At 43.3% G+C, this 24358-nt stretch overlaps 1 protein-coding gene across 1 annotated transcript in view; it reads right to left on the bottom strand.

Annotated features, from left to right (window-relative positions):
* Positions 1 to 24358, bottom strand: part of ORC3 (origin recognition complex subunit 3) — a 212760-nt gene that overhangs the window by 138584 nt on the left and 49818 nt on the right. The window contains exons 5-7 of the mRNA XM_086926601.1: positions 12294 to 12398; positions 10322 to 10479; positions 5728 to 5864 (exon numbers count right to left, since the gene is read on the bottom strand). Coding sequence (XP_086782727.1) covers positions 5728 to 5864; positions 10322 to 10479; positions 12294 to 12398 — 400 coding nt within the window. The remainder of the gene's footprint in view (positions 1 to 5727; positions 5865 to 10321; positions 10480 to 12293; positions 12399 to 24358) is intronic.

The raw sequence follows: 24358 nt of genomic DNA, 5'->3' as shown, positions 1-24358 counted from the left end.
CTTGCTAGAAGTCTTGCGTTAAAAAGTAGTGCCAATTGTGTATACCGCAGGTCAATTTTCAAGCACTGTAAAACATATTGCAATGAAAGAGTATCAAAGTTTTTTTGGTGCTGAGTGACACCATGTTCCCAGTGGTGTGGCTGAGAGCAAGGGAAGAAGGGCTACTGTGGGTGGAGAAGGTGAACATTTCTCATACTTTCGCTGTGCACTACGAGGGGCTATACAGGAAGGTAGAGGGTCGTGAGAGGAGCATGCATACTGACTTACTGTGATCTATAGAAATACAGTGAGTATCTGCAGAGATGTGGAACAAACTGGACAAACCAATATCAATCATAGAAAGGGGAAGAGGCAATTTTCCACATGCTAACAGACAATGTCTCAGGACCCAAACCCCCACCAGTAGAACTGTTCAAAAGAGTAATGTCAGTGACAAGGGAACATATGCTGAACATGTTCATAGAGGCAAAGGAGTTAGGCCAACTCTCAGAAGACGTCTGACATGCCACAATACTTGTCATTCACAAGGAAAGGAAGTAAAAGGAAGAATGCACCTCTTACTGCCCCACACCACTCTTAACTTTGGAATCCCAACGTCCTGGCTAAGGTGCCCCAAATAGACTCCTTGCTGTGGTGCATTGTAGCTCCTTCTCGCGCTTTTACATGTAATCACAGTTACAATGGCTTTGCAGAGGGATCAACAATTGGATGCTCAGTATTCTGAACACCACTCTGAGCCACAGTAAGGCATTCTGAAAATCTCCCAGTTTCCACCAGCCTCAACTCTAGAGCTCTCCATTGTGACCCATTAGAAACACCCACCTACAACCTGAGCTTGCATGGATGCAAAAATCCCAGCATATAAAAAAAACAAAAAAACATACCAGCAAGTAAAATGCTGGCAGGAGGTATCAGAACTGACATACAAAGACTAGGCAGGTCTACATTAATGTAGTTATCTTAAACTGTCTACTTTCCATTAGGCCTCCCCACAGCAGAAAACATATGCATGTAACAAGTGCAACACTAAATCATGTCTGTGTGATACGGCACACCGAGTTAAAAGTGACATAATTAACAGTGCAGTTTTTGTAGTTGGGAGCTAGCATCCCAATTGCTTTGTATTTGTATTTAGCAACCAACCCCAATGAGATAGTGTGTACTGGAACACAACAAATTCATCCACTGTAATTTAGGGTATAAAATGACTTACACACTTCTGATTAACTATCTACATGCTGCATATCCCCTTTCACCCTATCCGTCATCTTGTAGGATTTCACCACACAATGAAGTCACAAGGAGATATGTCTTATCGTATGTTTTGAATTAGGAAATCCCAGTTTTTAGGTTCAAGGATTCCAAGCCGAAGTTCTCAGTGTCAAAGTCTGAGAACAGTAGCCTTTTAAACTCGAACCTGACAGTTCAAGTCAAGCAGTTCCCAAAACTGTTCAACAATTACAGTTACGCTGTGCCCTATATGGGACTCACCAGTGCAATGAGAAAAATACTTTTACCTGCAGTCCCAGCTTCATGCTGATTAGCCGACAGCAGGTCTGTCCGCAAGTGAGGGAACACTGATGTGTGAATGGACAGATTTAATAGGAAAGACGATAATGTGGATGTCAAGATCCACAGACCTAGCACCCATGGTTGTTCTGGATTCCGTGAAGGAGAAGAGCCTGGGAAGAGGGGTCTCCGGAGTGGAAAGGGACCAGGCTCTGAGGGAGCAAATCCAGAAGGAGAAAGCAAAGTGGAAGAAATACAAACAACGCCATGCCAAGAGCCCATACTCTTACTTGGCCATGATCGCTCTGATGACTCAGAACTTCACAAAGAAGAGGCTCATGCTCCCCTTTAGGTAAGACAAGTTCCCTCCGCCCTTCATTAGTCTCTTTTGACTTGTTCGCCATTAGGCTCACTTTGAGGGATGTTTACTTATTGCATGCTATTGAAGCTAATAACACCACCCAAAGAGCCCTATTCCGAGGCCATAGAGGTTGCAATAAGGAGCTCTAACCCTTTCAGGTCATTGTCACCGGGATAACACATTACCTTCAGAAGATTTTTATAATCATACTGTTGTACATACAAGATATTCTCTTGTAAGGAGGCAGTCAGTCAGATTATAAGATGTAGATTTACTGTAGAAGTTATATCTTAACATACAGGTTATAGGTATGTGCCCCACCGGGAGCAGCATTCTCACTGCTCAGCTCGCTCCCTCCAACTGGCACTTCACACAGGCCTGAATTGCTTTACTAATTCGGCCTCTCACACACACCGGGGATTCTTAAAAGGAGTGCACAGCAGCCTCGCAGGTCCTCCCACTAGCTGCACTTAAGACGTGCTTGGAATCTATGGAAACCGTGCATGGCAGCCGCGCGGGCCTTTTCGATTGCCGCCTAAACCCTTGCACACCAACAGCCTGAAAAATGGTGTAAGAGCCAAACAATTCACTCACCTCTAGAGATTGCTTTAAATTGTTCCAAATTCAAACCCTAACATAGTTCTAACACTGCCAGTTCACTCTCCGTCAGTATGTACTCACCCTGCCAGAATGCCTCCAATTGCTCAACATAACAAAATGCAGTACAATCCAACTGCACACCTTGTTGGTACCGGTTGCACAATCATCAGTCACGCTCAATCCGCGTACTTCGTTCAAACGCCATTAGTCTTTTGTTGACTGCAGACTGTCTGGTGTAAAAGACACTGGTGGGACCTTCAGGGCGTTTCTCTTCAGCTTCATTCTCTGTTTCTTTAGTAGTCTTTATCTTCACGCTTGGTTCTTTTTCTGTGGTACAAAAGGGGGTGGTGATGGACGGAGCATCTGAATCAATCAAACACTCACACCCAGTCAAAAGATCTGGGTTTAATCCATCACCGTTCTTTAGCCCACTCTGCCACCCCAGTTCAGACATGGCTATATGCAAATCAGTCTGACCCTGTGCCTCATGGGAACAGTCCAGCCCGAACTGCCAAGCCATGTCTTCCCTGGACCGGAAACAAGCCTCCAAGGACCGGTTTCTGGTATTCCAGCCGTCTACAGCCCAGCTTGAATCCAGTGGCAAAGTGAGCAAGGGACTCACGTCTGAGCATACCCTGCCACACTTATGGCAGCCAAAAGCGGTACAAAAGGGGGTGGTGATGGATGAAGCATCTGAATCAATCAAACACTCACACCCAGTCAGAAGATGGCTGGAATGCCAGAAACCGGTCCTCGGAAGCTTGTTTCCGGTCCAGGGAAGGCATGGCTTGGCAGTTCGGGATGGACTGTTCCCATGAGGCACAGGGTCCGACTGATTTGCATATGGCCATGTCTGAACTGGGGTGGTGTGGGGTGCAAAAAAACAATGGATTTAGGCCCAGATCTCTGTACTGGGGTGAATGTATGACATTGTTCTGCATTCTGTCCATCACCTGTGGTTTTTGCATTTGTCACCCCGAGTGGGATGGGTATGCTCAAACCTGAGTCCCATGCACTCCACACCACTGGATTCAAGCAAGCCGGGCTGAAGACGGCTGGAATGCCAGAAACCGGTTCTCGGAAGCTTGTTTCCGGTCCAGGGAAGGCATGGCTTGGCAGTTCGGGCTGGACTGTTCCCATGAGGCACAGGGTCAGACTGATTTGCATATGGCCATGTCTGAACTGGGGTGGTGTGGGGAGCAAAAAAACGATGGCTTTAGGCCCAGATCTCTGTACTGGGGTGAATGTATGACATTGTTCTGCATTCTGTCCATCATCTGTGGTTTTTGCATTTGTCACCCCGAGTGGGATGGGTATGCTCAGACGTGAGTCCCATGAACTCCACACCACTGGATTCAAGCAAGCCGGGCTGAAGACGGCTGGAATGCCAGAAACCGGTCCTCGGAAGCTTGTTTCCGTCCAGGGAAGACTTGGCTTGGCAGTTTGGGCTGGACTGTTCCCATGAGGCACAGGGTCTGACTGATTTGCATATGGCCATGTCTGAACTGGGGTGGTGTGGGTTGCAAAAAAACGATGGATTTAGGCCCAGATCTCTGTACTGGGGTGAATGTATGACATTGTTCTGCATTCTGTCCATCACCTGTGGTTTTTGCATGGTTCTTTTTCTGGTCATCGCCAGTGTTGTAAATACAAGATATTCTCTTGTAAGCAGGTGGTCAGATAGCCAGTCAAGTAGATTATAAGATGTAGGTTTGTTGTAGTAGTTAAGTTACAGGTTGTGGGTAAATGAGCCACCAGGAGCAGCATCCTCATTACTCAGCCCACTCACTCTCTTCAAATAACACGCTTACAGCTCAGAGACCCATCAACATTCCATTACATCACACTCACTGGCTGAGCAGCAGGGAACTGAGTAACTATAGACAGGATGCCTTATAACATCAGGTTACAACACATACAAACTTCTAAATCCTGTTTATTCTAAACCTGGAATGTAGGTGCCATTAGAGTAAACAATTTGTGTCAGGACAGGGTGTATCTACATTGCAAAACTATCACAAGCCCCTATTAGTTGCATAGAAAAGTTTGGAGTGGTGATTACAACAGATTTATATAGTGAGCGCTGCACTTGGGTGCACGATCAGTTCCTTCATGCACATAGACTTGGCTACAGCATACAGAGATCTTACACTGCCTCATAGAGAGGAAAAAAACTAGAGGGTACATTGCTTGCATCTATCAGTTTGTAGCTTGTAGTGCTGTAGATTCACATGCTCCCCACACCGCCTGACATCTAGTGTTAGGCACAGACGTTTCAAGTTGAGTTTCTGGAACTATATGTTTTGGTTTTGATGTGACTCATTATCTCTCCCTAAAACCCACAATGCAAAAGGACAAAGACTCCATCTCAGATTATTCTTTTCTGCTATGGGGCTCAGACATGCTTTTGGGGCTCCAGGACTATTGAGTTACTATAAGCAGTTGTTCAACTCCAGTGACAGGAATCATCCTCTACAACTTCAGCAGACCCCCTGCAATGAACAATGGCTCAATCTTAACTGGGACCAGAAGGTTTCTCTTGACGCCAGGTCATATGAGAATTACTCCTTGGATGGGTTATGGAGAATGTACCCTTCCAGTTTTGCCCCAAGCACAACATAAAGTTCAACTGGCAACCCTCTGCACAAAGTAGGCAATGGGCAGACTGCTTCTACAGGTGTGAGACAGAAGGTCTGAACCCTTGCTTTGACAAATAGGTGCCACTAGTGAGGGTGATGCCCGTCTGTGCTGATGGCTTGTTATTGTTTACCAGTTTAAAAGAAGAAATGAAAAAGAAAAAGAAAGGGATGTTCAGCCTGATGTTTAGGTATGTCAAATGTTTATTATAATTTGGTTTGAAGAAATGCTATTTTATACGACCAACAGTTATAAAAAAATATTTTGAAGGAAAACTCTCTCAATGTAAGCATTCTCAGATTGCAGCGCTTAGAAAGAAACTCCATGTTTACAACTATGAATTATAATCCCTGGAGAAGAAAGCATATTTTCTCTTGGTACACTTATTTGGAACACAAAAATGTTAAAATTAAACTTCAATGATTTCTTTTTTTCACGGGAGGGACAAAACTACTTAACAATGAAGTCTCTAAAGGACTGAAGGAAAAATACATATTGAGAAATTAAACTTTGGTGGGATGGGACGTGTGTTTCAACTTCAACCATGTAGTTACTTGAAAACTACTCACAGGTTTTCCACTAGTTGCATTAAATTGAACTATCAAAACACTCAACATTACCTGATAATTATGATGAAATCCTGTAGTACTTTAGCTGAGAAACTTTCCAAATCCTTAATAATCACTACGACCGGGGGAGAATGCCAATATCGGGAAGAGGACGCCCTTTTCTTGCTTGGAGTTAAAGGCTTCTCTTTCTTGAAAGACACATTAGGGACACAAACACAAAAAGACCAGATGAAAAGGCAGTTTTGTAGCCAATGACAAAACAAAACATTCAGTAGTTTTTATACTCATTAAAAATAAATTTGACCAATAATTGTAGTGCTGTTTTCCCACAATATGTGCATCTACCCATCACTCACCCACGTATCATGCCAACTCTCATCTGTGTTGCTTTCCTACTAATGAACAGTTGTAATGTTACCAGTCTGCAACAGTGTTGACGCTCACAATAAATTCACTATGTATATCAACACTTTAGTGTCAATCAAAAGATGGCTTCTTCTTTCCTTGGTAGTCTCACAGAATATCAACTACAAGATGGTGGCAAGCTCATCGGATCAAATGATCAAATGATGAAAGGGCATAGCCTGCTTAGCCCCCAGGTAGTTTGCCAACATTTACACGCCTTAGGAACACGGTCTACAAATTCTATGGAGTGATTGCAGGAGTGTGAGCCCAACATACAGTGCTCCTGCCAGAACCTCTATTTGTACACCATTGGTATTTGATGCATTATGGACCTTGGACAGCATATTATAGAGAACAATTTCTTTAGCAGGAATATCTTGGGCATAAGGCACTGTAAATAACAGTAAAGTTTTATTACAGAAACCGGAGTAAAGTGGAGAGGGAATTTAGGAAGAAATGAGTGGAACAGTACTACTGGTTTTAAAACACACATTACATGTTTACTCCTAACTCATCCATAAGAGCAAGACTTGAGTAACTGCAAGGTGTGATAGAGATGGATCAAAGTATGCACATTTACAGGAGGTGGTGCACAGAGCATGCTTCTTAGATGTCTCACTGACAATGAACACCTGCAGGCCATACATAGAGCAGCAGGCTCTAAGACAGAGGAGAGCTAGTGTACAGTATGCTGCCATCTGCTACTGGACACATAGAAGTGCAGGACTATGGACAGGTCCTGCGCCTAGGCCTGTGTCTCAGAACCCAAGGGCGCAAACAACATGGCCATCAGCCGTATGCAGAAGGCACTTGATACTAGATACCTTTGGTCAAGCCCTAGTCTCAAGACCTATTTCCAAAGAGCTCAAGGGGCTCTGGGAGCAGGACCTACGCTCAGTATCCCTTTCCTCTGAGCCTTCTCCTATTGCCCGCTTAGCTTGTTCCTCGCCGTGCCCAGCAGACTTCGGGTAGAGAAGCATCAAATACCAATAATCAACATCATGAGTTCAGTGGGAGCAGATGGTCGTGATTGCACAGTGGACAAAATTATCCCTACTTCTTCATTTAGGACTCAAGACTCCCATCCAGTTTCAAGCGCTCTTAGAAAAACTAGCCAAACAGTTACTGGGGATACGTGAAGAATTTATCAGCCCTGAGCTACACCTAAACCAACGGTACCAATTTTGATCTATGACAGCCCATGGCGATCGCCCACAGCCGGCCTGAAAACAATGTGAATGCAGTGCATATTACTGTTTGCCTAACTTGTTGCAGCCACCTAACTGCAGGAGATCTGATGCTGGTTCAATTTTCTGACACTGCTTCAACAGGCAAGCTGATCACTCACCCTAAATTCATTTTAATATTGTTTTATTTGAAAAACACCTTTGGTACTTCACCCTGTCATTGGAGAATTATTTCCATAAGTTTTGCAGAACTGTACTCGGCCAATTGTTCTAGTGGAAACAACTTAGCAACTTCATGCATCAATAAACATGAATTTTCTAACAAAGTGACAACATCAATGGACTGGATTCATGTTTGATCAATATAATTCGATTTTTCTTTAAGTAGTTTCCAAAAGTAAGTTTCTACTACATACTTCTAAAGTTCATTTTCAACTAACGTTCCAAAGTGATCTGGAATCCAGTTTATTGAAATTCTATTCAAGAATTTGATGTTTTCTGTGGCATGAGAAGGGAGGGAAGTAGAATATCAGAAACCTCTATTTTCACTAATGGAAAACCAGGTTCCAGGGTGAGAAAATACCATTTTGGCTAGGCAGAAATCATCAGGGAGATTTTTGAAGCACCCTCCAGCTCTTCAAAGTGGGGCAATGTCACAGTCATAAAAGGGGATGGTTAGACCAGCTCAGATTACTTCCCTCTCTTCAGGATGTGAAAACTCCACTAAACAGGTAGACCATTACAAGAACTGTAGATATTTAAAGAAATTGTGGCTAAGACCACTGGCCATTTGGCAACCACAGTTGAAGATCTTACCAGCATCAAAGTTATGACAAGTGTCAAGAAACCTATTAAAAGGAAACTATATTTTCAGAATTCCACTGGAAGTACACGTACAAAGATGTACCAGCGACATAAGAAAGATGCCACGATACAGTCTTCATCTTTTCCTTTGCGTTGCTTAGATCTTGGGTGACTGTGCAAAACCACACAAACTAGAGCTGATGCACTGTGTATCTGACCACTTAAGTCCCTTCTGCATACCCCACGGACAAAATCCACTACAACAAAGTAGACTTCATAAAAGAGGTGCAGAGCATTGGTTTTAATGAGTGGTGCAAGTTTGTAACAGACAATCTGCTGCCCCAACAGCATGAGGACTTTGGATATACCCTGGTCCTTAGACTCAGTGAGGTGTGAGTAGCAGTGGTTGAGGGTGGTGGCAGACAAGGCTACTGCCTTTGCCAGGCATTAAGCAGCACGGTCGCAGTGGAGGCAGCATACCGTGTAGTGATCACTGGAAGAGAACACTTCTTTTTAACCGAGTCACTGGAGTGAGCCATATAGGCTTACTCATCTAAAGTTCTGCTATTGTGTGCTCAACTCACCATTGGCCTACATTAGGTTAGTATGTATTGCTTTGCAGTGTGTGTATGTTATATGCATGTGCTGGGTGTATGTGTGCCTGTGAATGGTATTCTGGAGAGTGCATCGCTGTAGCGAGGTGTGAGTAGTTGGCCGCTACACCGATCGAGTCATTGCCTATGTGCAGGGTTACGTCGGTGATCCCCATATGCCAGAGGAGGACCAACGTGAAGTGAGCAGCAAACTTCGCTCCACTGATCAAGTTGTTGCCTGTGTGCATATTTAAGTCATCGACAACGGTATGCCACCGTGAAAATCGCCATGCCAACTGGGCCATCCCCCTTGTGCATTGCGAGTTAGCAACCGCGTATGTGGTGGTGGTGGTGGTGGCAGCATACCGTGTAGTGATCACTGGAAGTGAACAGGCCTTTTTAACTGTGTCACTGGAGTGAGGCCTACAGGCTTACTCATCTAAAATTCAGCAGCTGTGTGCTTAACTCACCCTTGGCCTACATCAGGTAGATGTGGAGTTCTGCGCAGCACAGGAGTAATGACCGTGCTGGATGCATATTTGCCTGGGAAGGGTATAGTACAGGGGTAGAGCAGTACTGTGCAGTATATGAGTGGTTAGTGCATGCACTAGGTATATGCAAGTAATACATTACATGAGAGACGTAGAGCTGTGAAATGAAAGCATGTGCTGGGTGTATGTGTGTTTGTGTGAAGTACAATACATGAAGGGTGAAGTGTTGTGCAGCGCGTACATGGTGTGTGTGCTAGTAGTGCTTCTGTAAATAGCGCACCACAGTAAAATACAGACAAGCTACAGTACTGAACAGTGTGTACATGCTGAATGTGTGTGCTGGATGTATGTGTGCCAATAATGGAACAATGCATGGAGGTAGAAGTGTTGTACAGTAAGAGTGCTGTGAATGTACAAGTGTGCCTGCAATGGTAAATTACATGGAGGACCCTGGGTTCCATTTTTGGAAGCCCGGGCCTGCCTGGCAAAAACATGAGGACTAGAAGAACCCCCTCTCTCCCAGGTTTCTGTGAACTGGGTGGGACACACATGAGGAAGGGTAATAGAGACTCCCCTTTACACTTCAAAAGGTTGTTCTTTGATACAGTGATAGTTCACAAGAAAGGGGCCTGGCTGCATCTCAGAAGAAAATGGGGCTGATGGGGGACTCAAAGGGCAGGGCTGGGAACTGTAATGAACTCAAAACTGACATTTCAGTATCAGATTTTTTCATGAGCGAAACAGTGTCCAACCTTTAAGTATTTTGAACAAAACAGTGAATGGATATTTACATCTGTAACAACAAAATATTGTCAGCTCCTACTCATTGATTCAGGAGCACATGAATGTATCCTCCATGTGGGTCACTTACTCAGATTACAGATAGCACATGAAAATTAGAAAGTAGAGTTGCAAAAGTTCCACCATTCTGAAATTACTACTGTGGTATTGGATTGCATAGAAAATCTGTCAATGATCAAGATCGCCGAAATTAGAAATACTGCTGCATCAACAAACTGTGGTATATAAAATGTTAAAACCTATGCGCAATAAATTGAGTATAATACTTTTTTCATCACCAGGATTGAACCTCGGCACAGGTTTCAATTTATGTTTCAGGCATGGGAAATATATAATGGTTATTTTGACAAATCCTTCAACATACCTTGGTTACTGACTGGTACCATCCAGACAGAGAGGCCATAGAACAGTGTGTCCTCTTACGGGTTACTTGAACTTGGTCATCATCTTCTTCATCATAGTCCACATTCACATTTTGCCCCATCAGCTGCACCAAAAGCTTCTGCACCATTTGGCCAATACCTTTCAAGTAATAAACAACCCAATAGGATTAATTTCCGAAAAAGATGTCCTGCATAAAATGGATGTAAATGCTAAGGTAAGAGCTAGTAAAGGAAACAAAGGTTTGGCACAGGCTGAGGGAAGCTACACAGCCCAGCTCTTAGTCCATGAATAATCTATGGTGTTTCAAAAGGCACAGCGATCCCAGTCTGCTCTCAGCATCCATGTATTTTGCACATAACCCTCGGAGTGAGCGCCATTATTCTGTTAACATTTTTCAAATGTGATCCAATGAACTCAATAAATCAATCAGGATTTCTAAAATACAAAGCGATTGTGGAGTTGGTTTGGCAGATGGTGGGTGATATTGTACTCGTGTCTACCGAATCAATAATGGTAAGTTATGTTGATTTGCGCATCGCATTGATGACCCAAGAGGGTATTCAGGCACTGTGAGGGGTCATGTAGTTGGAGTTCTTATCAATCCTGACATTCATCACCTTACAGTAAAACCTTTAATTTGTAGAGATGAACAACCAGCTGCCAAAATCCCTCAAGTATTTGAAAGGTGGTATGTCAACGTGGTGCACATATCAGACCTAAATAAGAATCCACACTCAGACCCTGAAGTGTATTTCCATTAACAAAATGGAAAGGGGTTAAGCCAGGTACCAATGCTAGTGAAGTTTATATGTGCTCAAAGGCCACCACATGCAGAAAATACCTCAGAGTTACGTTAACAGTATGTGGTGCAGAGGATACATCAGAGGAGGTCAATAATTGGGGCTCGAAGTAGTCCTATCTAAGTCAGAGAGAATAATTAGAGAGGTTGTACTTTCTAGGTAAGGGGTACAAATATGTGCTAATGTCCCATTCATGATGTCATACTCTATGCCCTCAAGGGCTACCAGCTGAGGCTCCTTTCCGCAACAAAATACACATCAGAGGAACAGGATAGTGATATGGTGCCTGGTTAAGCAAATGAGGCTTTGAATATGTTCTCCAACTGATCCAACTTGGCCAACAGATGTATCTGTATTTTTTTGTGAACAGGGATTTCAGTATCTTCAGCATTACCATGAGAACAGTCCACACATCTATCAAGTGCCTGAATGCAGACACTTGTAGGCTACCTGGAGGCATTTCTCTCTGTACTGATAACATCAGATCAGCATGTAGGACTAGAACTATCCAGGTAGAGAGAGGACAGATTTATTGGTTGGTTGGTTGGGAACTTTCTAGAATTTGTACCAGAATGAGTACCAGGTCTCTTATGTCCAAGACATTTCTCTCTCACTTGAAGACTATTACAGATCCCTGACCCCCAAGTCTACAGTGCTCCAATACACATATTGTGCTATAAAGTGTAAAGAATAAACTGTAAAAATCAAGGACAGGCACTAACATTTAGTCCAAAGAAAATACTGCATGCAGTTTTGCTATCAGTGGATTGAATAAGTGGGAATACTGCACAGGTGTGTCCCACCAGCTTTTTCGCAAGCATAAGACTAGAGAGAACACTAGGTCACAAACAAGCTGCTCTGAAAACTGTTTACATGCAAACCTCACATAAGCGGCCAGAGATTTCAAAAAATTGTCCACATAATAATTACATTTATAAGACCAATACTATAAGCTTCTGCTCACTATTTAGCTCTGTAGGTATAATACACAGTGGACCGCTTCCCCTTCCAGGATCATTCAGCCACGCCATTACTTTTAAATCACTAGCTTTCCATATGAATAAGTCACAAAGGTAAAAGTGAATTTCTCACATAAAGCACATATTTTTTAATATTCTTTTTGGTCAATGTCCAACTTGCAAGGGAACTCACCAGGACATTCTTTTGAATGCAATGAAGCTACATATGGAGTAACACTCTCCTGAAGGACATCTGAAAGGCTCTTAAATGTAACATCATGGTCAGTTACGTTCACACCTTTTGGAAAGGAAATAAGTTGGGTGAATGCTTGGAAGAAAAAACAATGATGCTTTTTTACAGTATTTCATGCTGTTTGCATACATTTGCACATTAATGCTAGATCCATTAGTTTAGTTCCCTGTGATGACAACATGTTCTTGGATTCGCAATATTTTTTTCATGAAGTAAAGGTGTGCACATGCATAAGCCTTCTTACAAACGCATCAAAAACTATATGGCCACTGTTAAAAGTATCTGTGAAATATTTTTTCCTTTTATGCCTTTTAAGTACACCACTTACAATACAAACTTCATCTTGACTCCATTTTTCAGAACTTTTCTTTGAGGGTAATGTTCAATTCGGCTAATGGCACTGTTCAGTAAATGGGCCCAACTCCCAGCTTCCACATTATTGTAGCCAAAGCGGTACCTTCATCAAAATACCTTCTTTCTGGAACAGCTGGGAGCAACGCACAAAGTTATCCACTATTACCAAAGACTTGCCCCAATAAAAAACTAAACCTATTGGCTTATACCCATTGACCTATTTTAAAAAAACTGAGACCCGCTGTCTTTGTCAGTATTTGCTCTAAGTTAAAGGTTGTCAAGTGAATTTAACAACTAAGGGCCCAATGTAGACTTTGATAGATGGAGTAGAATCTATCAAATTTAGATAAGACTGACGTCCCAGCGATCATTTTTGTACCGGTGGTTCCCATTAAGGTACAAAATGATTGAAAGATGGAAGGTTTTGACAGCAGTTCACCAAGCTTTTAAAATTTGTTTTTCAGAAACAAACTCCCAAAGTAGTTTTTTTTTTAAAAACGAAAAAATTAATGACCCCACACCTTGAGAGTTTAACTCCCAAGGTATAGGGGTCATTATTATAGTAATTTTCTTTAAGAACATTACTCTGTCCACCGCAAATAGGAAGCGCATTGCAGTGCCCTTCCTCCAACAGTTTCTACTCTGTTGTGTCACTGGAGGAAGAATTCTGTCAATGTAGCCACAGAGGCTCAGTCGATAGAAAGCTTACGGTCCACTCATCTCGTAATGAGGCAAGCAGACCGAGAGTTTGACTGTTGAATCTTTCCAACAAATTCCAATTCCAGCACCCGTGCAAAGACTAGTCTGCACAGGAGTGGAAATTTTGCAAGGCAATCATAACCGTAGCCAAAACATTTTCACAAATTTACATGAGGCAGAACACTTGCGTCTGGAAGGCAGGGAAGTATATTGCAGGAGGTATATGGCGAACAGGAGACCCATGTTGGATTTAGGGAAACCAAGGTCATAAAAGAAACCCCTTTGGATAATTTACACTTGTCACACCATTCATATACACATCACCTCTCAACAGTAGGATTGTAGTGGACACAAGGGATGCAATCAAAAAAGATTATTCAAAAAGAATACAGATATAAAAAAAATATACCAGTTTATTCATAATTAAAAAACCTACATATCAAAATGCATACATAATACATGACATTTCCAATTCTGGCTAAATAATCTTCAGACCCTATGGTCTACAGCACATTACAAACTTTTTTTCAAAAACACATAAAAACACATTAGTATACAAGACAATGTGGGGACATTAAAAGGAAAAACTACTTCCTATTTCTGAAGAAAACCAATAAATCATACACGGACCAATTGTAGCAGCTATAAGTAATTTGCAACAATGCTTAATTTTAGGACAATTGTCACCACAGATTTTATGGAGTTTTCTTCTACAAGCATCATTTGATCTGTATTCTTTTTGATTATCCAAAGGGGTTTCTTTTATGACCTTGGTCTTCTGTGGTACCCCTCCCTTTGGATGGTGGGTCTCTCTCTCTCATTTTGGGATTTAGGGAAACGTCTGGAGGGAGACAGAGGGCAAGTTAGGATTCTGCCACAGAGTGAGATAATATTGCTGGATGCATGAGAAGTAGTTTTGCCACTGGCTGAAAAGTACATGAATGAATGAAATTTGCAGACTGCTTTGATAACCAGGAAGGACATCCTAGTGATGACAGAGGAACGACAGAAAACAGACAAGAGTGACAGAAAAAGCCAGGTCAGGTTTTAATTGTTTTCCTAAATTTAGAATGAATAGGGATACTTCTCAATGAGGATTAAAGAGAGTTTAAAATTGTAGTGACTATGTAGATCAGAGACTATGTTGTAGAAAACGCAGCCTTTCTTAGGACTGCAAGGAATTTGGGAAAGTAGCAGAATATCGCCTGTCGAAGAGCACCACACATTAACTGCCTTTTAAGGTAGAAGTCTGGTTCTAAGACAGCCGGGCCCCACTTTGGAATTGTTAGAAATTTGAGCTCTTGCAGAAGAGATAGGACTGCAGGAGGACAATGGGTGGATCACTACTGAATGTTTGTTAATTTTTATTTCGGTACAGCCATTGAAGTCAAAAGTATGAAGGGTAAAGGATTTCCGTGGGTGGCAGTAAAAGCTGGTTCCAATCCATGCAAACTCCGTTATTCGCTTTTTGGAGCTGTGGTATAGACCAAGATTACCCTAATGGAGTCCCGCCCACCAAAATCTGTGCTAAAATTGAATTATGAGCTGCAACATACAGGATCTGTCATGTAATATAAGGCCAGATGCCTATGGATAGTATCAGACAGAAATCTATTTAAGAGAAAGGTGCTATCTAGAGTAGGCCATTCACGTGCAGACAGGACACAGAACTACCACCATTGAGTGGCCCAGGGGAAGATTAGCCCTACAAAATTCTAAGATGAGCTCCTTTCATCCTAGAAACTTTGCACCTGCCTCCGGTTGCCCCGGACGGAACGCTGTGCTTGCTTGGCCATCCTTACTGACTTGGGCATGTTTGGTGGGGTTGTCAGTGAAATTGTAAACTTTCAAACCTGCCAGATAGATCCAGAAAAGCCCAGTGGTTGTGAGGATTTTTGGAATTCAACCTCAGCATTTTGGGAGTCTTTATGTGCCGACGTACAAAGTTACAGGAAATAAAACACTGTTGTGGAGTCATATAAACCCTGATGTCAATGCTCACGGGCAGTATCTGAGTGATTGAGAAGGACCCTTTGATAAAAGCCATAAGGAGGTGGCATATTATCTTTGAAAAACCTGTCGGAGTCTGTAGTCAAGTGGAGGTTTATCGTGAAAACATGTTGTTAAAGCCAATAGGCGTTGGCTTAATGATTATGAAAAACATTGTCAAATCTTTTCGGTAGAGGTCCGTTTATTGTACTAAGCGTGTTTTACAAAACTTGTTTCTCCATGTTCACTTCAGTGTCTGCTGCTGTGGGGCAGTAGTGGTGGGGGAGAGGATTGGGGTTAAAAAAAAATAAGAAAAGAAAATTTCACTTACCTGCTGGCTGCCGCCTTTCATCCGACCGTCTGTCAATTATGCACGAAAGCAGATAGCACACAGGTTCTCAGACTCAGCTAGCCAATCACGACGCTTCGGTCACCAGCATGACAGCAGTATCGTGATTCGTTTGAGCGCCATGGTTCATCGCTCAGACAGGGAGTGGGAGCCTGTGAATGTTCTCCACCCAGCCTTGCAATACATCCGGGTGGAGACCATGCTAAGTGCACATGACTGTTTGGCCGGCCCAAGACAGCTGGCCAAACAGTTATGAGCACTTAGAAAGGGTGAACACCCATCGCAAAGAAGTGATCACTTTGCGAGGACATTACAACCAAACTAGAACATCGCAAAAATGTTTACATCGTAGGGCACAGCAACGTAAGCCAGAACAACGCATTTTTACGATGTAAACGCAACTTTACGATGTAAAAGTTAATGCGATGTTAAAATTGTAAGCATTGTAAGCGTTGGTATAATATGAACTATATGTTGATGTTATTGAAACTAACCTGTCCGGCACAAAAGTACACCCAATGTTATTATGCTGTTATAATAGCATGCACAGATGGAAAAATAACCACTGTTCCACTAGAACTGTCCAGCACAAAAGTAAATTAATACAGTCACGCAATGTAATTATGATTTATAATAGCATGCACAGACGGGAAATTAATCACTGTTCCTGTAGAACTGTCCGGCACAAAAGTACATTAATACAGTCACGCAATATTATTATGATGTTATAATTATTATAGTAAGGTGTTTCGTGATGCAGTCACGCGATGTTATTATGATGTGATAATAGCATTGCTTATTATAATAGCAGTGTTTATTATTTAGACATTGGCACGCATCATTGTAAGCATCACGCAATGTTATTATTGTAAGGTGTTTCACACGGCACTGACAGGAAAACGTGTTATAATTGGATGGATGTGTGAAAAGGTGGGTGGATGAATGATGGGTGGGTGGATGGATGGGTGGATGGATGGATGGATGACAGGGTGGATGGATGATGGGTGGATAGATGAAAAGGTGGGTGGATGAATGATGGGTGGATGGATGAAAAACTGTCCGGCACAAAAGGATGGATGGATGGATGAAAGGGTGGGTGGATGAATGAAAGGGTGGGTGGATGAATGAAAGGGTGGGTGGGTGGATGAATGAAAGGGTGGGTGGGTGGATGAATGAAAGGGTGGGTGGATGAATGAAAGGGTGGGAGGATTGATGTGTAAAAAGGTGGGTGGATGAATGATGGGTGGAACAGTGGATGGATGAAGGATGGGTGGATGGATGGATGAAAGGGTGGGTGGATGGATGGATGATGGATGGTCCAGGCGATCTGGCATTCGGTAATGCGGTGACAGAAGTTAAGTGCACCTCTTCAGAGTATCTCTTCCTTTTGGCGGCATTCAATTGCCTCTGATGGCAAACCGTTTAGATGCTAGTGCGTAGATGATCTTCCAAATTTTCCCCATGTCTTCACCGGCTGAATTTTATGTCACATAATGTACATGTGACATTGCTTTTTCTCTCCAGTGGGACAGAACTTCGGTCGTATTTAGGTGTTAATGGTAGTATAGGTGCTTACAAGGAATTAGAAGAGCGGCGGATTCTCGCTGCCTGAGATGAGGAGAGAGACCATCGAGTCTCCACCATCAGCCTATTGCCGAGCAAACTGCGACGAAAGCAATAATACCGCCCAAACAAAGCAGCTCCACAACCCTAGGAACAATGCACTCCCAATCTTGCGCCCGACTACCGAGGACTCACCCGTGAGGTCACGGCTGATCTAAGCCCTACTCCGTCCACATCAAGGCACCCTAAAATCCGGGCACCTTGGTCACCCATAACAGCGCCTGACCCAGACCATCAAGGGAATCGGCAGGCGTTCGTAATGAAAATAGGCAATGATTAATATAGTCCTGATGATGATCCTGGTTCATTAGGAGCCAGGGGATCGAAACGTTGACGCTTAAACAGTTTTGCAGGAAATTCATTTGTATATTGTTCTGTAGACACTATGTCGAAACTTGTTGAAACTGTGTAATAATTTGCAAGCAACAGTTGGCTCCAAAGTTTTTTTTCTGTAAAAACTCTTTTCTTGACTTGTTTACTTTTCTCACTATATGTTTTCTGACTTTGGGATAGGTGCAGGACTGTGCCCGATCTAAATGTTTGTATGTGACCTTCCCCAGGTCAACTGAATTCTCTTTGATCTTAAATTAAATATTTCCTCACCCGGCTGGGTGTAGGAAACTTGATTATAGTACTGATTGTGGTCTATAATTTTATTGTTTACTCAATCGAATTGTTTTATTTCCTTAGGACCCTTGTTCTCTTTAATACAAGGAATTTACAGCATCTGAGGTGCACTATGCGTGACCAGTTACCTTGCCTGCAGCAATAAGGCTGCCTCTCATTGTTATCCACTGTGATGCCAGAGTGCTGAACACTCCCAGGGTCTTATCGTACTTCAATACCTGGTTGAGCACGTAAAACTGATCGCTGGGCCATAGAGCCCGGGAGAACTTCTTTGGCCTCAAAGCACAACAGCACTCACCGGGCCTCGGGGCGTCATGTAAGGTGGAACAATGTGCTTTTCCAACAGGTCTGCTATTCTGATTCAAACAAATTTGCTGTCTGACATCAAGAGCTCAAATGCGGATGTGTGCAGATATACATTTGGCATGTGAAATCGAACTTTAATTTGAAACGTTTTAGTAGGCACCTGGCACAAGTTGAGGTGCTCAGGAATCGTATCTTTGGAAGTGGCACCATGGTCTATTCCAGACCATGCTGGAGAATGCCCCTAAATCCACACATATTGTTCTGAAGTATTTTAGACATAAATGATGGACATCATATGTAGGTATGCGGTTATTTTCATCGGCGCGGACAAGCCTAATCCCATTGATGCAACGCCTGTCGTTTTTACATGAGAAATGCAATTTGAATAAAAACTCAACTTGAAAGTGGAACAACTTTATTATTGCCTTTATCTTCAAAATAAACAACCATTGTGGGAAACAACTTATTCTAAATTCTCTTACATACAAAAAAGTTTAATGGCTTCCGATAAGGGTGCTTTTAATTCCATGACTAGGTCTGAACTAAAAATGTGTGCAAATGCCATACATCTGCACCTAAGAATACAGCAGGGATTGGAAAAGTAGTGATGATGGAGAAGTAGGATAATATGGGAGGCATCGACATTTTTTTTATTTAGAAATGGTGCATCTGCTCTGCAGTGGGTCAAGGTGTGTAGCTCATATAATTCTTGGCACATTCCTTATTCCCAATCGATCCACTTAGATGTCTATCTGTTGCACACCCATTCCCCAGTGCCAAACATGCATGACACAGGGTTGGCAATGAAAATGCACAACACTGCAGAGGGAAAATAAGTGACGTCTTCCCTTCAAAGGGCAGTTAAATCTGATGTCAAATGATAGATGGAAAACAACTGTGGGGACTCACAGAGGGTGAATGTGGGTGTAGGATAAAGTTGGGTGTCAGATGACTGCACTTTCAGAAACGCTGTGGAATTGGAAGGAAGGAGAAATGACGCAACATAAATCCGTAAGGGGGAACTAAAGAGAAGCATTTAGTTTGTGAGGTTTTTAAATGTAATTTCCCTCATGAATCAGGTTATTTACGGGAAAGTCTATTTTTAGTGTATCGCAGTGGCATTGCGACGATAGCAGCAATGAATTGCACTTCAGTGTGTAATATCACAAAAGCACGACCAAGTCAATCGCAGTTATTTTTCAAAATATGTAATTTACTAAATTATTTCTTTTCAAATTAATTGAGTATGAGCTAGAGTGTAAACACTTCAACTTCCAGAGTTTAACAGAAACCTACAGTTGAGAGTGTTTTATTGCGTTTACAAATCATCAAAAATAGCTAGATTATGTGGTGATTTAATTGAAGCATTGACGTTTTGGAAAACAATTGTTACATTAGGTATCCAAATTAAACAGTCGGCCGGTAGATAATGCACTCGCGAGAATGATCATAGAGTTTAGAAAACAATTTAGGAGCCATGATATTCGTCACTTAGCACGTTACGGAAAATTCAAAGATTAGAGTTTAGGGTCGGGTGAAGGGAAATGCGTATAAGGGTAAAAAAATGCAATTTCAAAGCTTGCAAAATACATATGCGGTGTAAATGTATTTTGCATGCATTGCTATACAAATGCGTTGTAATGGAATGCGTTGTGATTACTCGCCATCTAAGGGAACATGCGATGTAACAATTACGATGTTATGGCATACGATGTGAGCGTTTGTGAGGTACCGTCATACATCCCTTAGAAAGTGCCCACCACTCCTCCCCCTGCTGGCCGACAACCCAGCCCTGCCCATAAAACAAAACAAAATTGGGTCAGTACTAGGGTGACCAACTGGCATTGGTGCAAATTCAGGACGGTGAGTGTAAAAATTCAGGACACAGGGTCAAAATTCAGGACACAAATTCAGGACAGGAGGTCAAAATTCAGGACAATTGGATACGTTTTACAGACACATCAGATGTCGCGCAATAGTAATTAAGTAAGCCCAGCCATATCCAAACATATTCAACCATTTGCAAACCTATCCATCATGTATCCTTCCATCTATCATTTCACTCATCCATCCCTTCATTCATCCTTTCACTCATCCATCCATTATCCATCCATCCATCCACCCTATCCATCTGTACACTCATCCATCCACTCTTCTACCCATCCATCCATTCACTCATCCATCCATCCAGCCATGTACCCTTTCACCCATCCAGCCATCCTTTCACTTACTCATCTATCCACTCAGTCACTCATCCTTCCACCCATCAACCCTTTCAGTCATCCATCCATCCATCCATCCTCTCTCCATCGACCCTTTCACTTAGCAATCCTTCCTTCCATCCATCCACCCACCCACCCATCCATCCACTCATCCACTCATGAATCCATCCATTGACCCTATCACTTATTCATCCTTTCTCTCATCCATTTATCCTTTCACTCCTTCACTCATCTATTCATCCTTTTGTCCATCTACCCTCTCTGTGACTGACTCATCCATCTTTACATCCACCCTTTCACTCATCGGTCCATCCATTCACCCTTGCACTTATCAATTCATCAAGCCATCCACCTTTTCACTCATCCATCCTTTCACTCATCTATCCACCCTTTCACCCATCCAGCAACCCTTCCACCCATACATCCAGCTATTTACCTTTTCTCTCTTCCATCCTTCAACTCACTCATCAGTTCATCCATCCTCTCTCATTATCCATCTATTCAATTGTTCATTCATCCATTCACCCTTTCACGAATTCATCCAGCCATCCACACATCCCTTCACTTACTCACTCACCTACCTTTTCATGTTAATTTTGAGCTGAGCCTTTTTGAGAAGAGGCCCATCAAGAACTTCACCCTCGCTGCAGGGGCCGTTCCAGGACTGGGACAGAAGCCACTCAGGGCAGAGACAGGATCCACCACAGGAGGCGGTCAGGAGCCTTCAAAGGCGGGGGGGGGGCAGGAGTCATCACTGGGGGGGGGCAGGAACCATCACAGGAGGGGGGGCAGGAGCCACCACATGGGGGGACAGGAGCCATCACTGGCTGGTGGCAGTAGCCACCATATGGGGGGACTGGAGCCATCACAGGGGTGGGGGGGGGCAGGAGCCATCACAGGAGGGGGAACAGGATCCACCAGAGTGGGAACAGGGGTGGGCATGCAGTATTCTAGTATCAGCTTGGTCTCTTCCAGACCCTCACCCCCTCCTGGACAAGACAACGAGAAGACAGGCTCTCTTTCTAAAATGTTAGTTTTGCCAACCCCAACTGTGATGTATAGTACTTAAAGGAGACATTCCACGAGAACTGATTTAACATTGTCCTCCATACTTTGTTAATAAGTGTGGGTGTGATTATGCAATTTCTTTATTTTATTACATTGTAGACTGCATATTTGAAGAACCGAGGTTTGTTTATAATTTAGTGACAATAATTAAGCTCTCAGTGGCGGCTCCTCTATGGGGGCGTTTGGGCGCCGCCCCCTGGTTTCTCGCCATGCGAGAAGGCAGAAACAAATGGTAGTTATTACCATAATAACTACCATTTGTTTCTGCCTTCTCGCACGGCGAGAAAGCAGAAGTTCCTGGTTGGGGGTGGGCGGTGTTATTCGAGGGCAGGGGGGAGTGGCTTGCTCACTGTTGTTAATACGGTCTGATTGGGCACCCTGAGGCCGCCCAAACAGACAGTATTAACAACAGTGGGCAAGTCACTCCCCCTGCCCTCGAGTAACACTGCCCACTCTCCCTGTTCTCTCTGTATGCTGCAGCATACAGAGAAAATGACGCGGGTGGGACAGCAGCCGCACCAATCAACAACGAGGCGGTGGAGCGAAGAGAGGCTGCCTGCCACCTTCCTGATGACGACGAGCCCAGAGGAATTCAAATGAAGCGACGGCGGGAGTCTGGGGTCTGGAGCCTCGGGACTTAAGAAAAGCGGGAAGCCAAGGTAAGTTATTTATCCCACCTAGCCCCCCCATCCCCTCCGTGGCGACAACCCCATTTCCACCACCCCCCACCCGCCCGTAATGCCGGCCGCGACTGCAAAGCACAGTCCCCATAATAGCAAATCCAGACTGAGATTCCATATGCAGGTCACATTTAGAGTTCATAGCTGCGTAACTAACAACAGATACTCAGGGTTGTATGTGGCCTAACCCGAATCATCTTTAGCTGCCACGCTGCCAAGAAAAGACCAGCGTATGTCAGGTATAGAAAATAAAACAGTGCTCACGGTTAAAGTTTGGCCACGTTGCGAAGTACTGCTCTAGAGAGATGTGGTGGATTGTTGCCTGCTCTGTTATGTGTCACACTGTGCAATTGAATGTTATTTGTGAAATGGTGATATTGTTTAATTAATGCACAGCTGACAAGAGTACCATTGTTTCACGGTGCTCAGGTGAAAAAAATCGGGTGTGGCAGGGGAGGAGCGAAAGAGTCGAAAAAGGCAGTATGGCTTAGTAGAAGTGAATGCAGGCCAGTCTCGTTCTTTTATAGGAGAAGACATTAATTCTGCAGGGTTATTTAACTGCTTAGCGGCAAAGAATTGAAACAGCAAGCAAAGATACATGATACTAACCTGGCACCAGTATGGGTGATCTGTCAAATAGAAAACAATGCTACGTCTGTGATAAATTGCAGGCCAGGCCACGTAGTAATGACAAGCAGGTCAAGTGGAGGTGCGCAGGAGGGGCCGATATTGGTACTAATAATTTAGCAACATTATACTTCAATCATGTGCATTGTCACAAAAAAACACTAGAATGCGTGATCATTGCTCTGTGCCTCTGCAGAAAGGCCAACAATTGGATGACCATGCATTCTGCACACCTTTTTGACTCAGTGACAGGCATCGCCCCAGCCTCAACTCCAGGGCTTAGCTCTCAATTGTGGTATGCAGGCGATTCGGTTTAAAGCATACACTGCACAAGACTAGTATGCTAAACAACCAAGGAGCAAACAACCAACGTTCTAGGAGTTTTCCTTTAAAAATGAACATAAGAACAATATTTTTGGATAATTTATCAAAGAAATAGTCCTGAAACTTGAATCTACATATGACAATTTTTAAAAACCTTCTGGGAGGACCGTATGAAATATCGCTCTCTCTTGGTCTTAGCATCACCACATTCAAATTCCACCAGCCACCACTGTAGGCTCTGTGAAGAGAATTACGTTCTGCCTCGTTGTAATCAGGGCCGGTTCTAGGATGTGTGAGGCCCCTCTAAATTGCAGAGACATGACGCATTCAGGGCTGTTTGCATCTGAATAGATGCCCCTGAAGCTGCAGCCCCTCCCTCTCTGTCACCTTCGAGCACCTCTTAACAGCTCATCAAGGGCTGAAGGTGTGAGGGTTGCCATCCCGCTGTGCCTCTCCAATGCTGCGGGGTATCTGAGCTTTGGTACAGCATCGGAGTCAAGAAGGGAGGTGGGTGGAAGTTGTGACCGGTTAAAATTACGGACAAATGGCGTCCGTTAAAGAATGCTTCACGGACAACGGACAGACGGCCGAAATTACGGACTGTCCGTGAAATTTACGGACGGTTGGTCACCCTAGTCAGTACAGGAATAAACAAGCATTTGCAATGCAATAGGTCTCGCATTTGTTGTAATTGGAGCTATTGGCATTGTAAATGGCAATTTGTTTTGCAGCGGAATGATTATTTAAAGAAAAAAAGTGCACACTAGACCATATTATAATTTTTTTATTAGCAACTGTATAGTAAAGCTATGGCTATGTTAACATAGAGGAGTGTGAATGGATGAATAAAAATACAAAAAAAGGGAAATGGCTCTCTACTTTCCGATTGGCTGCCAGAATCAGGTAGGCAATCTTTCTTCCTGGCAACTAAAGGCAGTAGCCCCATTTTGTGAGAAGCAGGAGACTTAAGACGGTGTTTCAGGAAATCACTGCTCAAATTTTTCCCAGCTGTTGCACAGTCAAGAGAGTCAAGTCTGCCTGCACCATTGAGTGAAGCTGCAGCAGATGAGAAAGACGTGCAGGACCTTAACAAAGCCAGCAAAAAAGACAAGCATTTGATATGTGAGCATTGTTTAC

Source organism: Lissotriton vulgaris, chromosome 6 (genome assembly GCF_964263255.1).
Source record: "Lissotriton vulgaris chromosome 6, aLisVul1.2, whole genome shotgun sequence".
Classification (NCBI taxonomy): domain Eukaryota; kingdom Metazoa; phylum Chordata; class Amphibia; order Caudata; family Salamandridae; genus Lissotriton; species Lissotriton vulgaris.
This window is presented reverse-complemented; position numbering and strand designations above follow the sequence as displayed.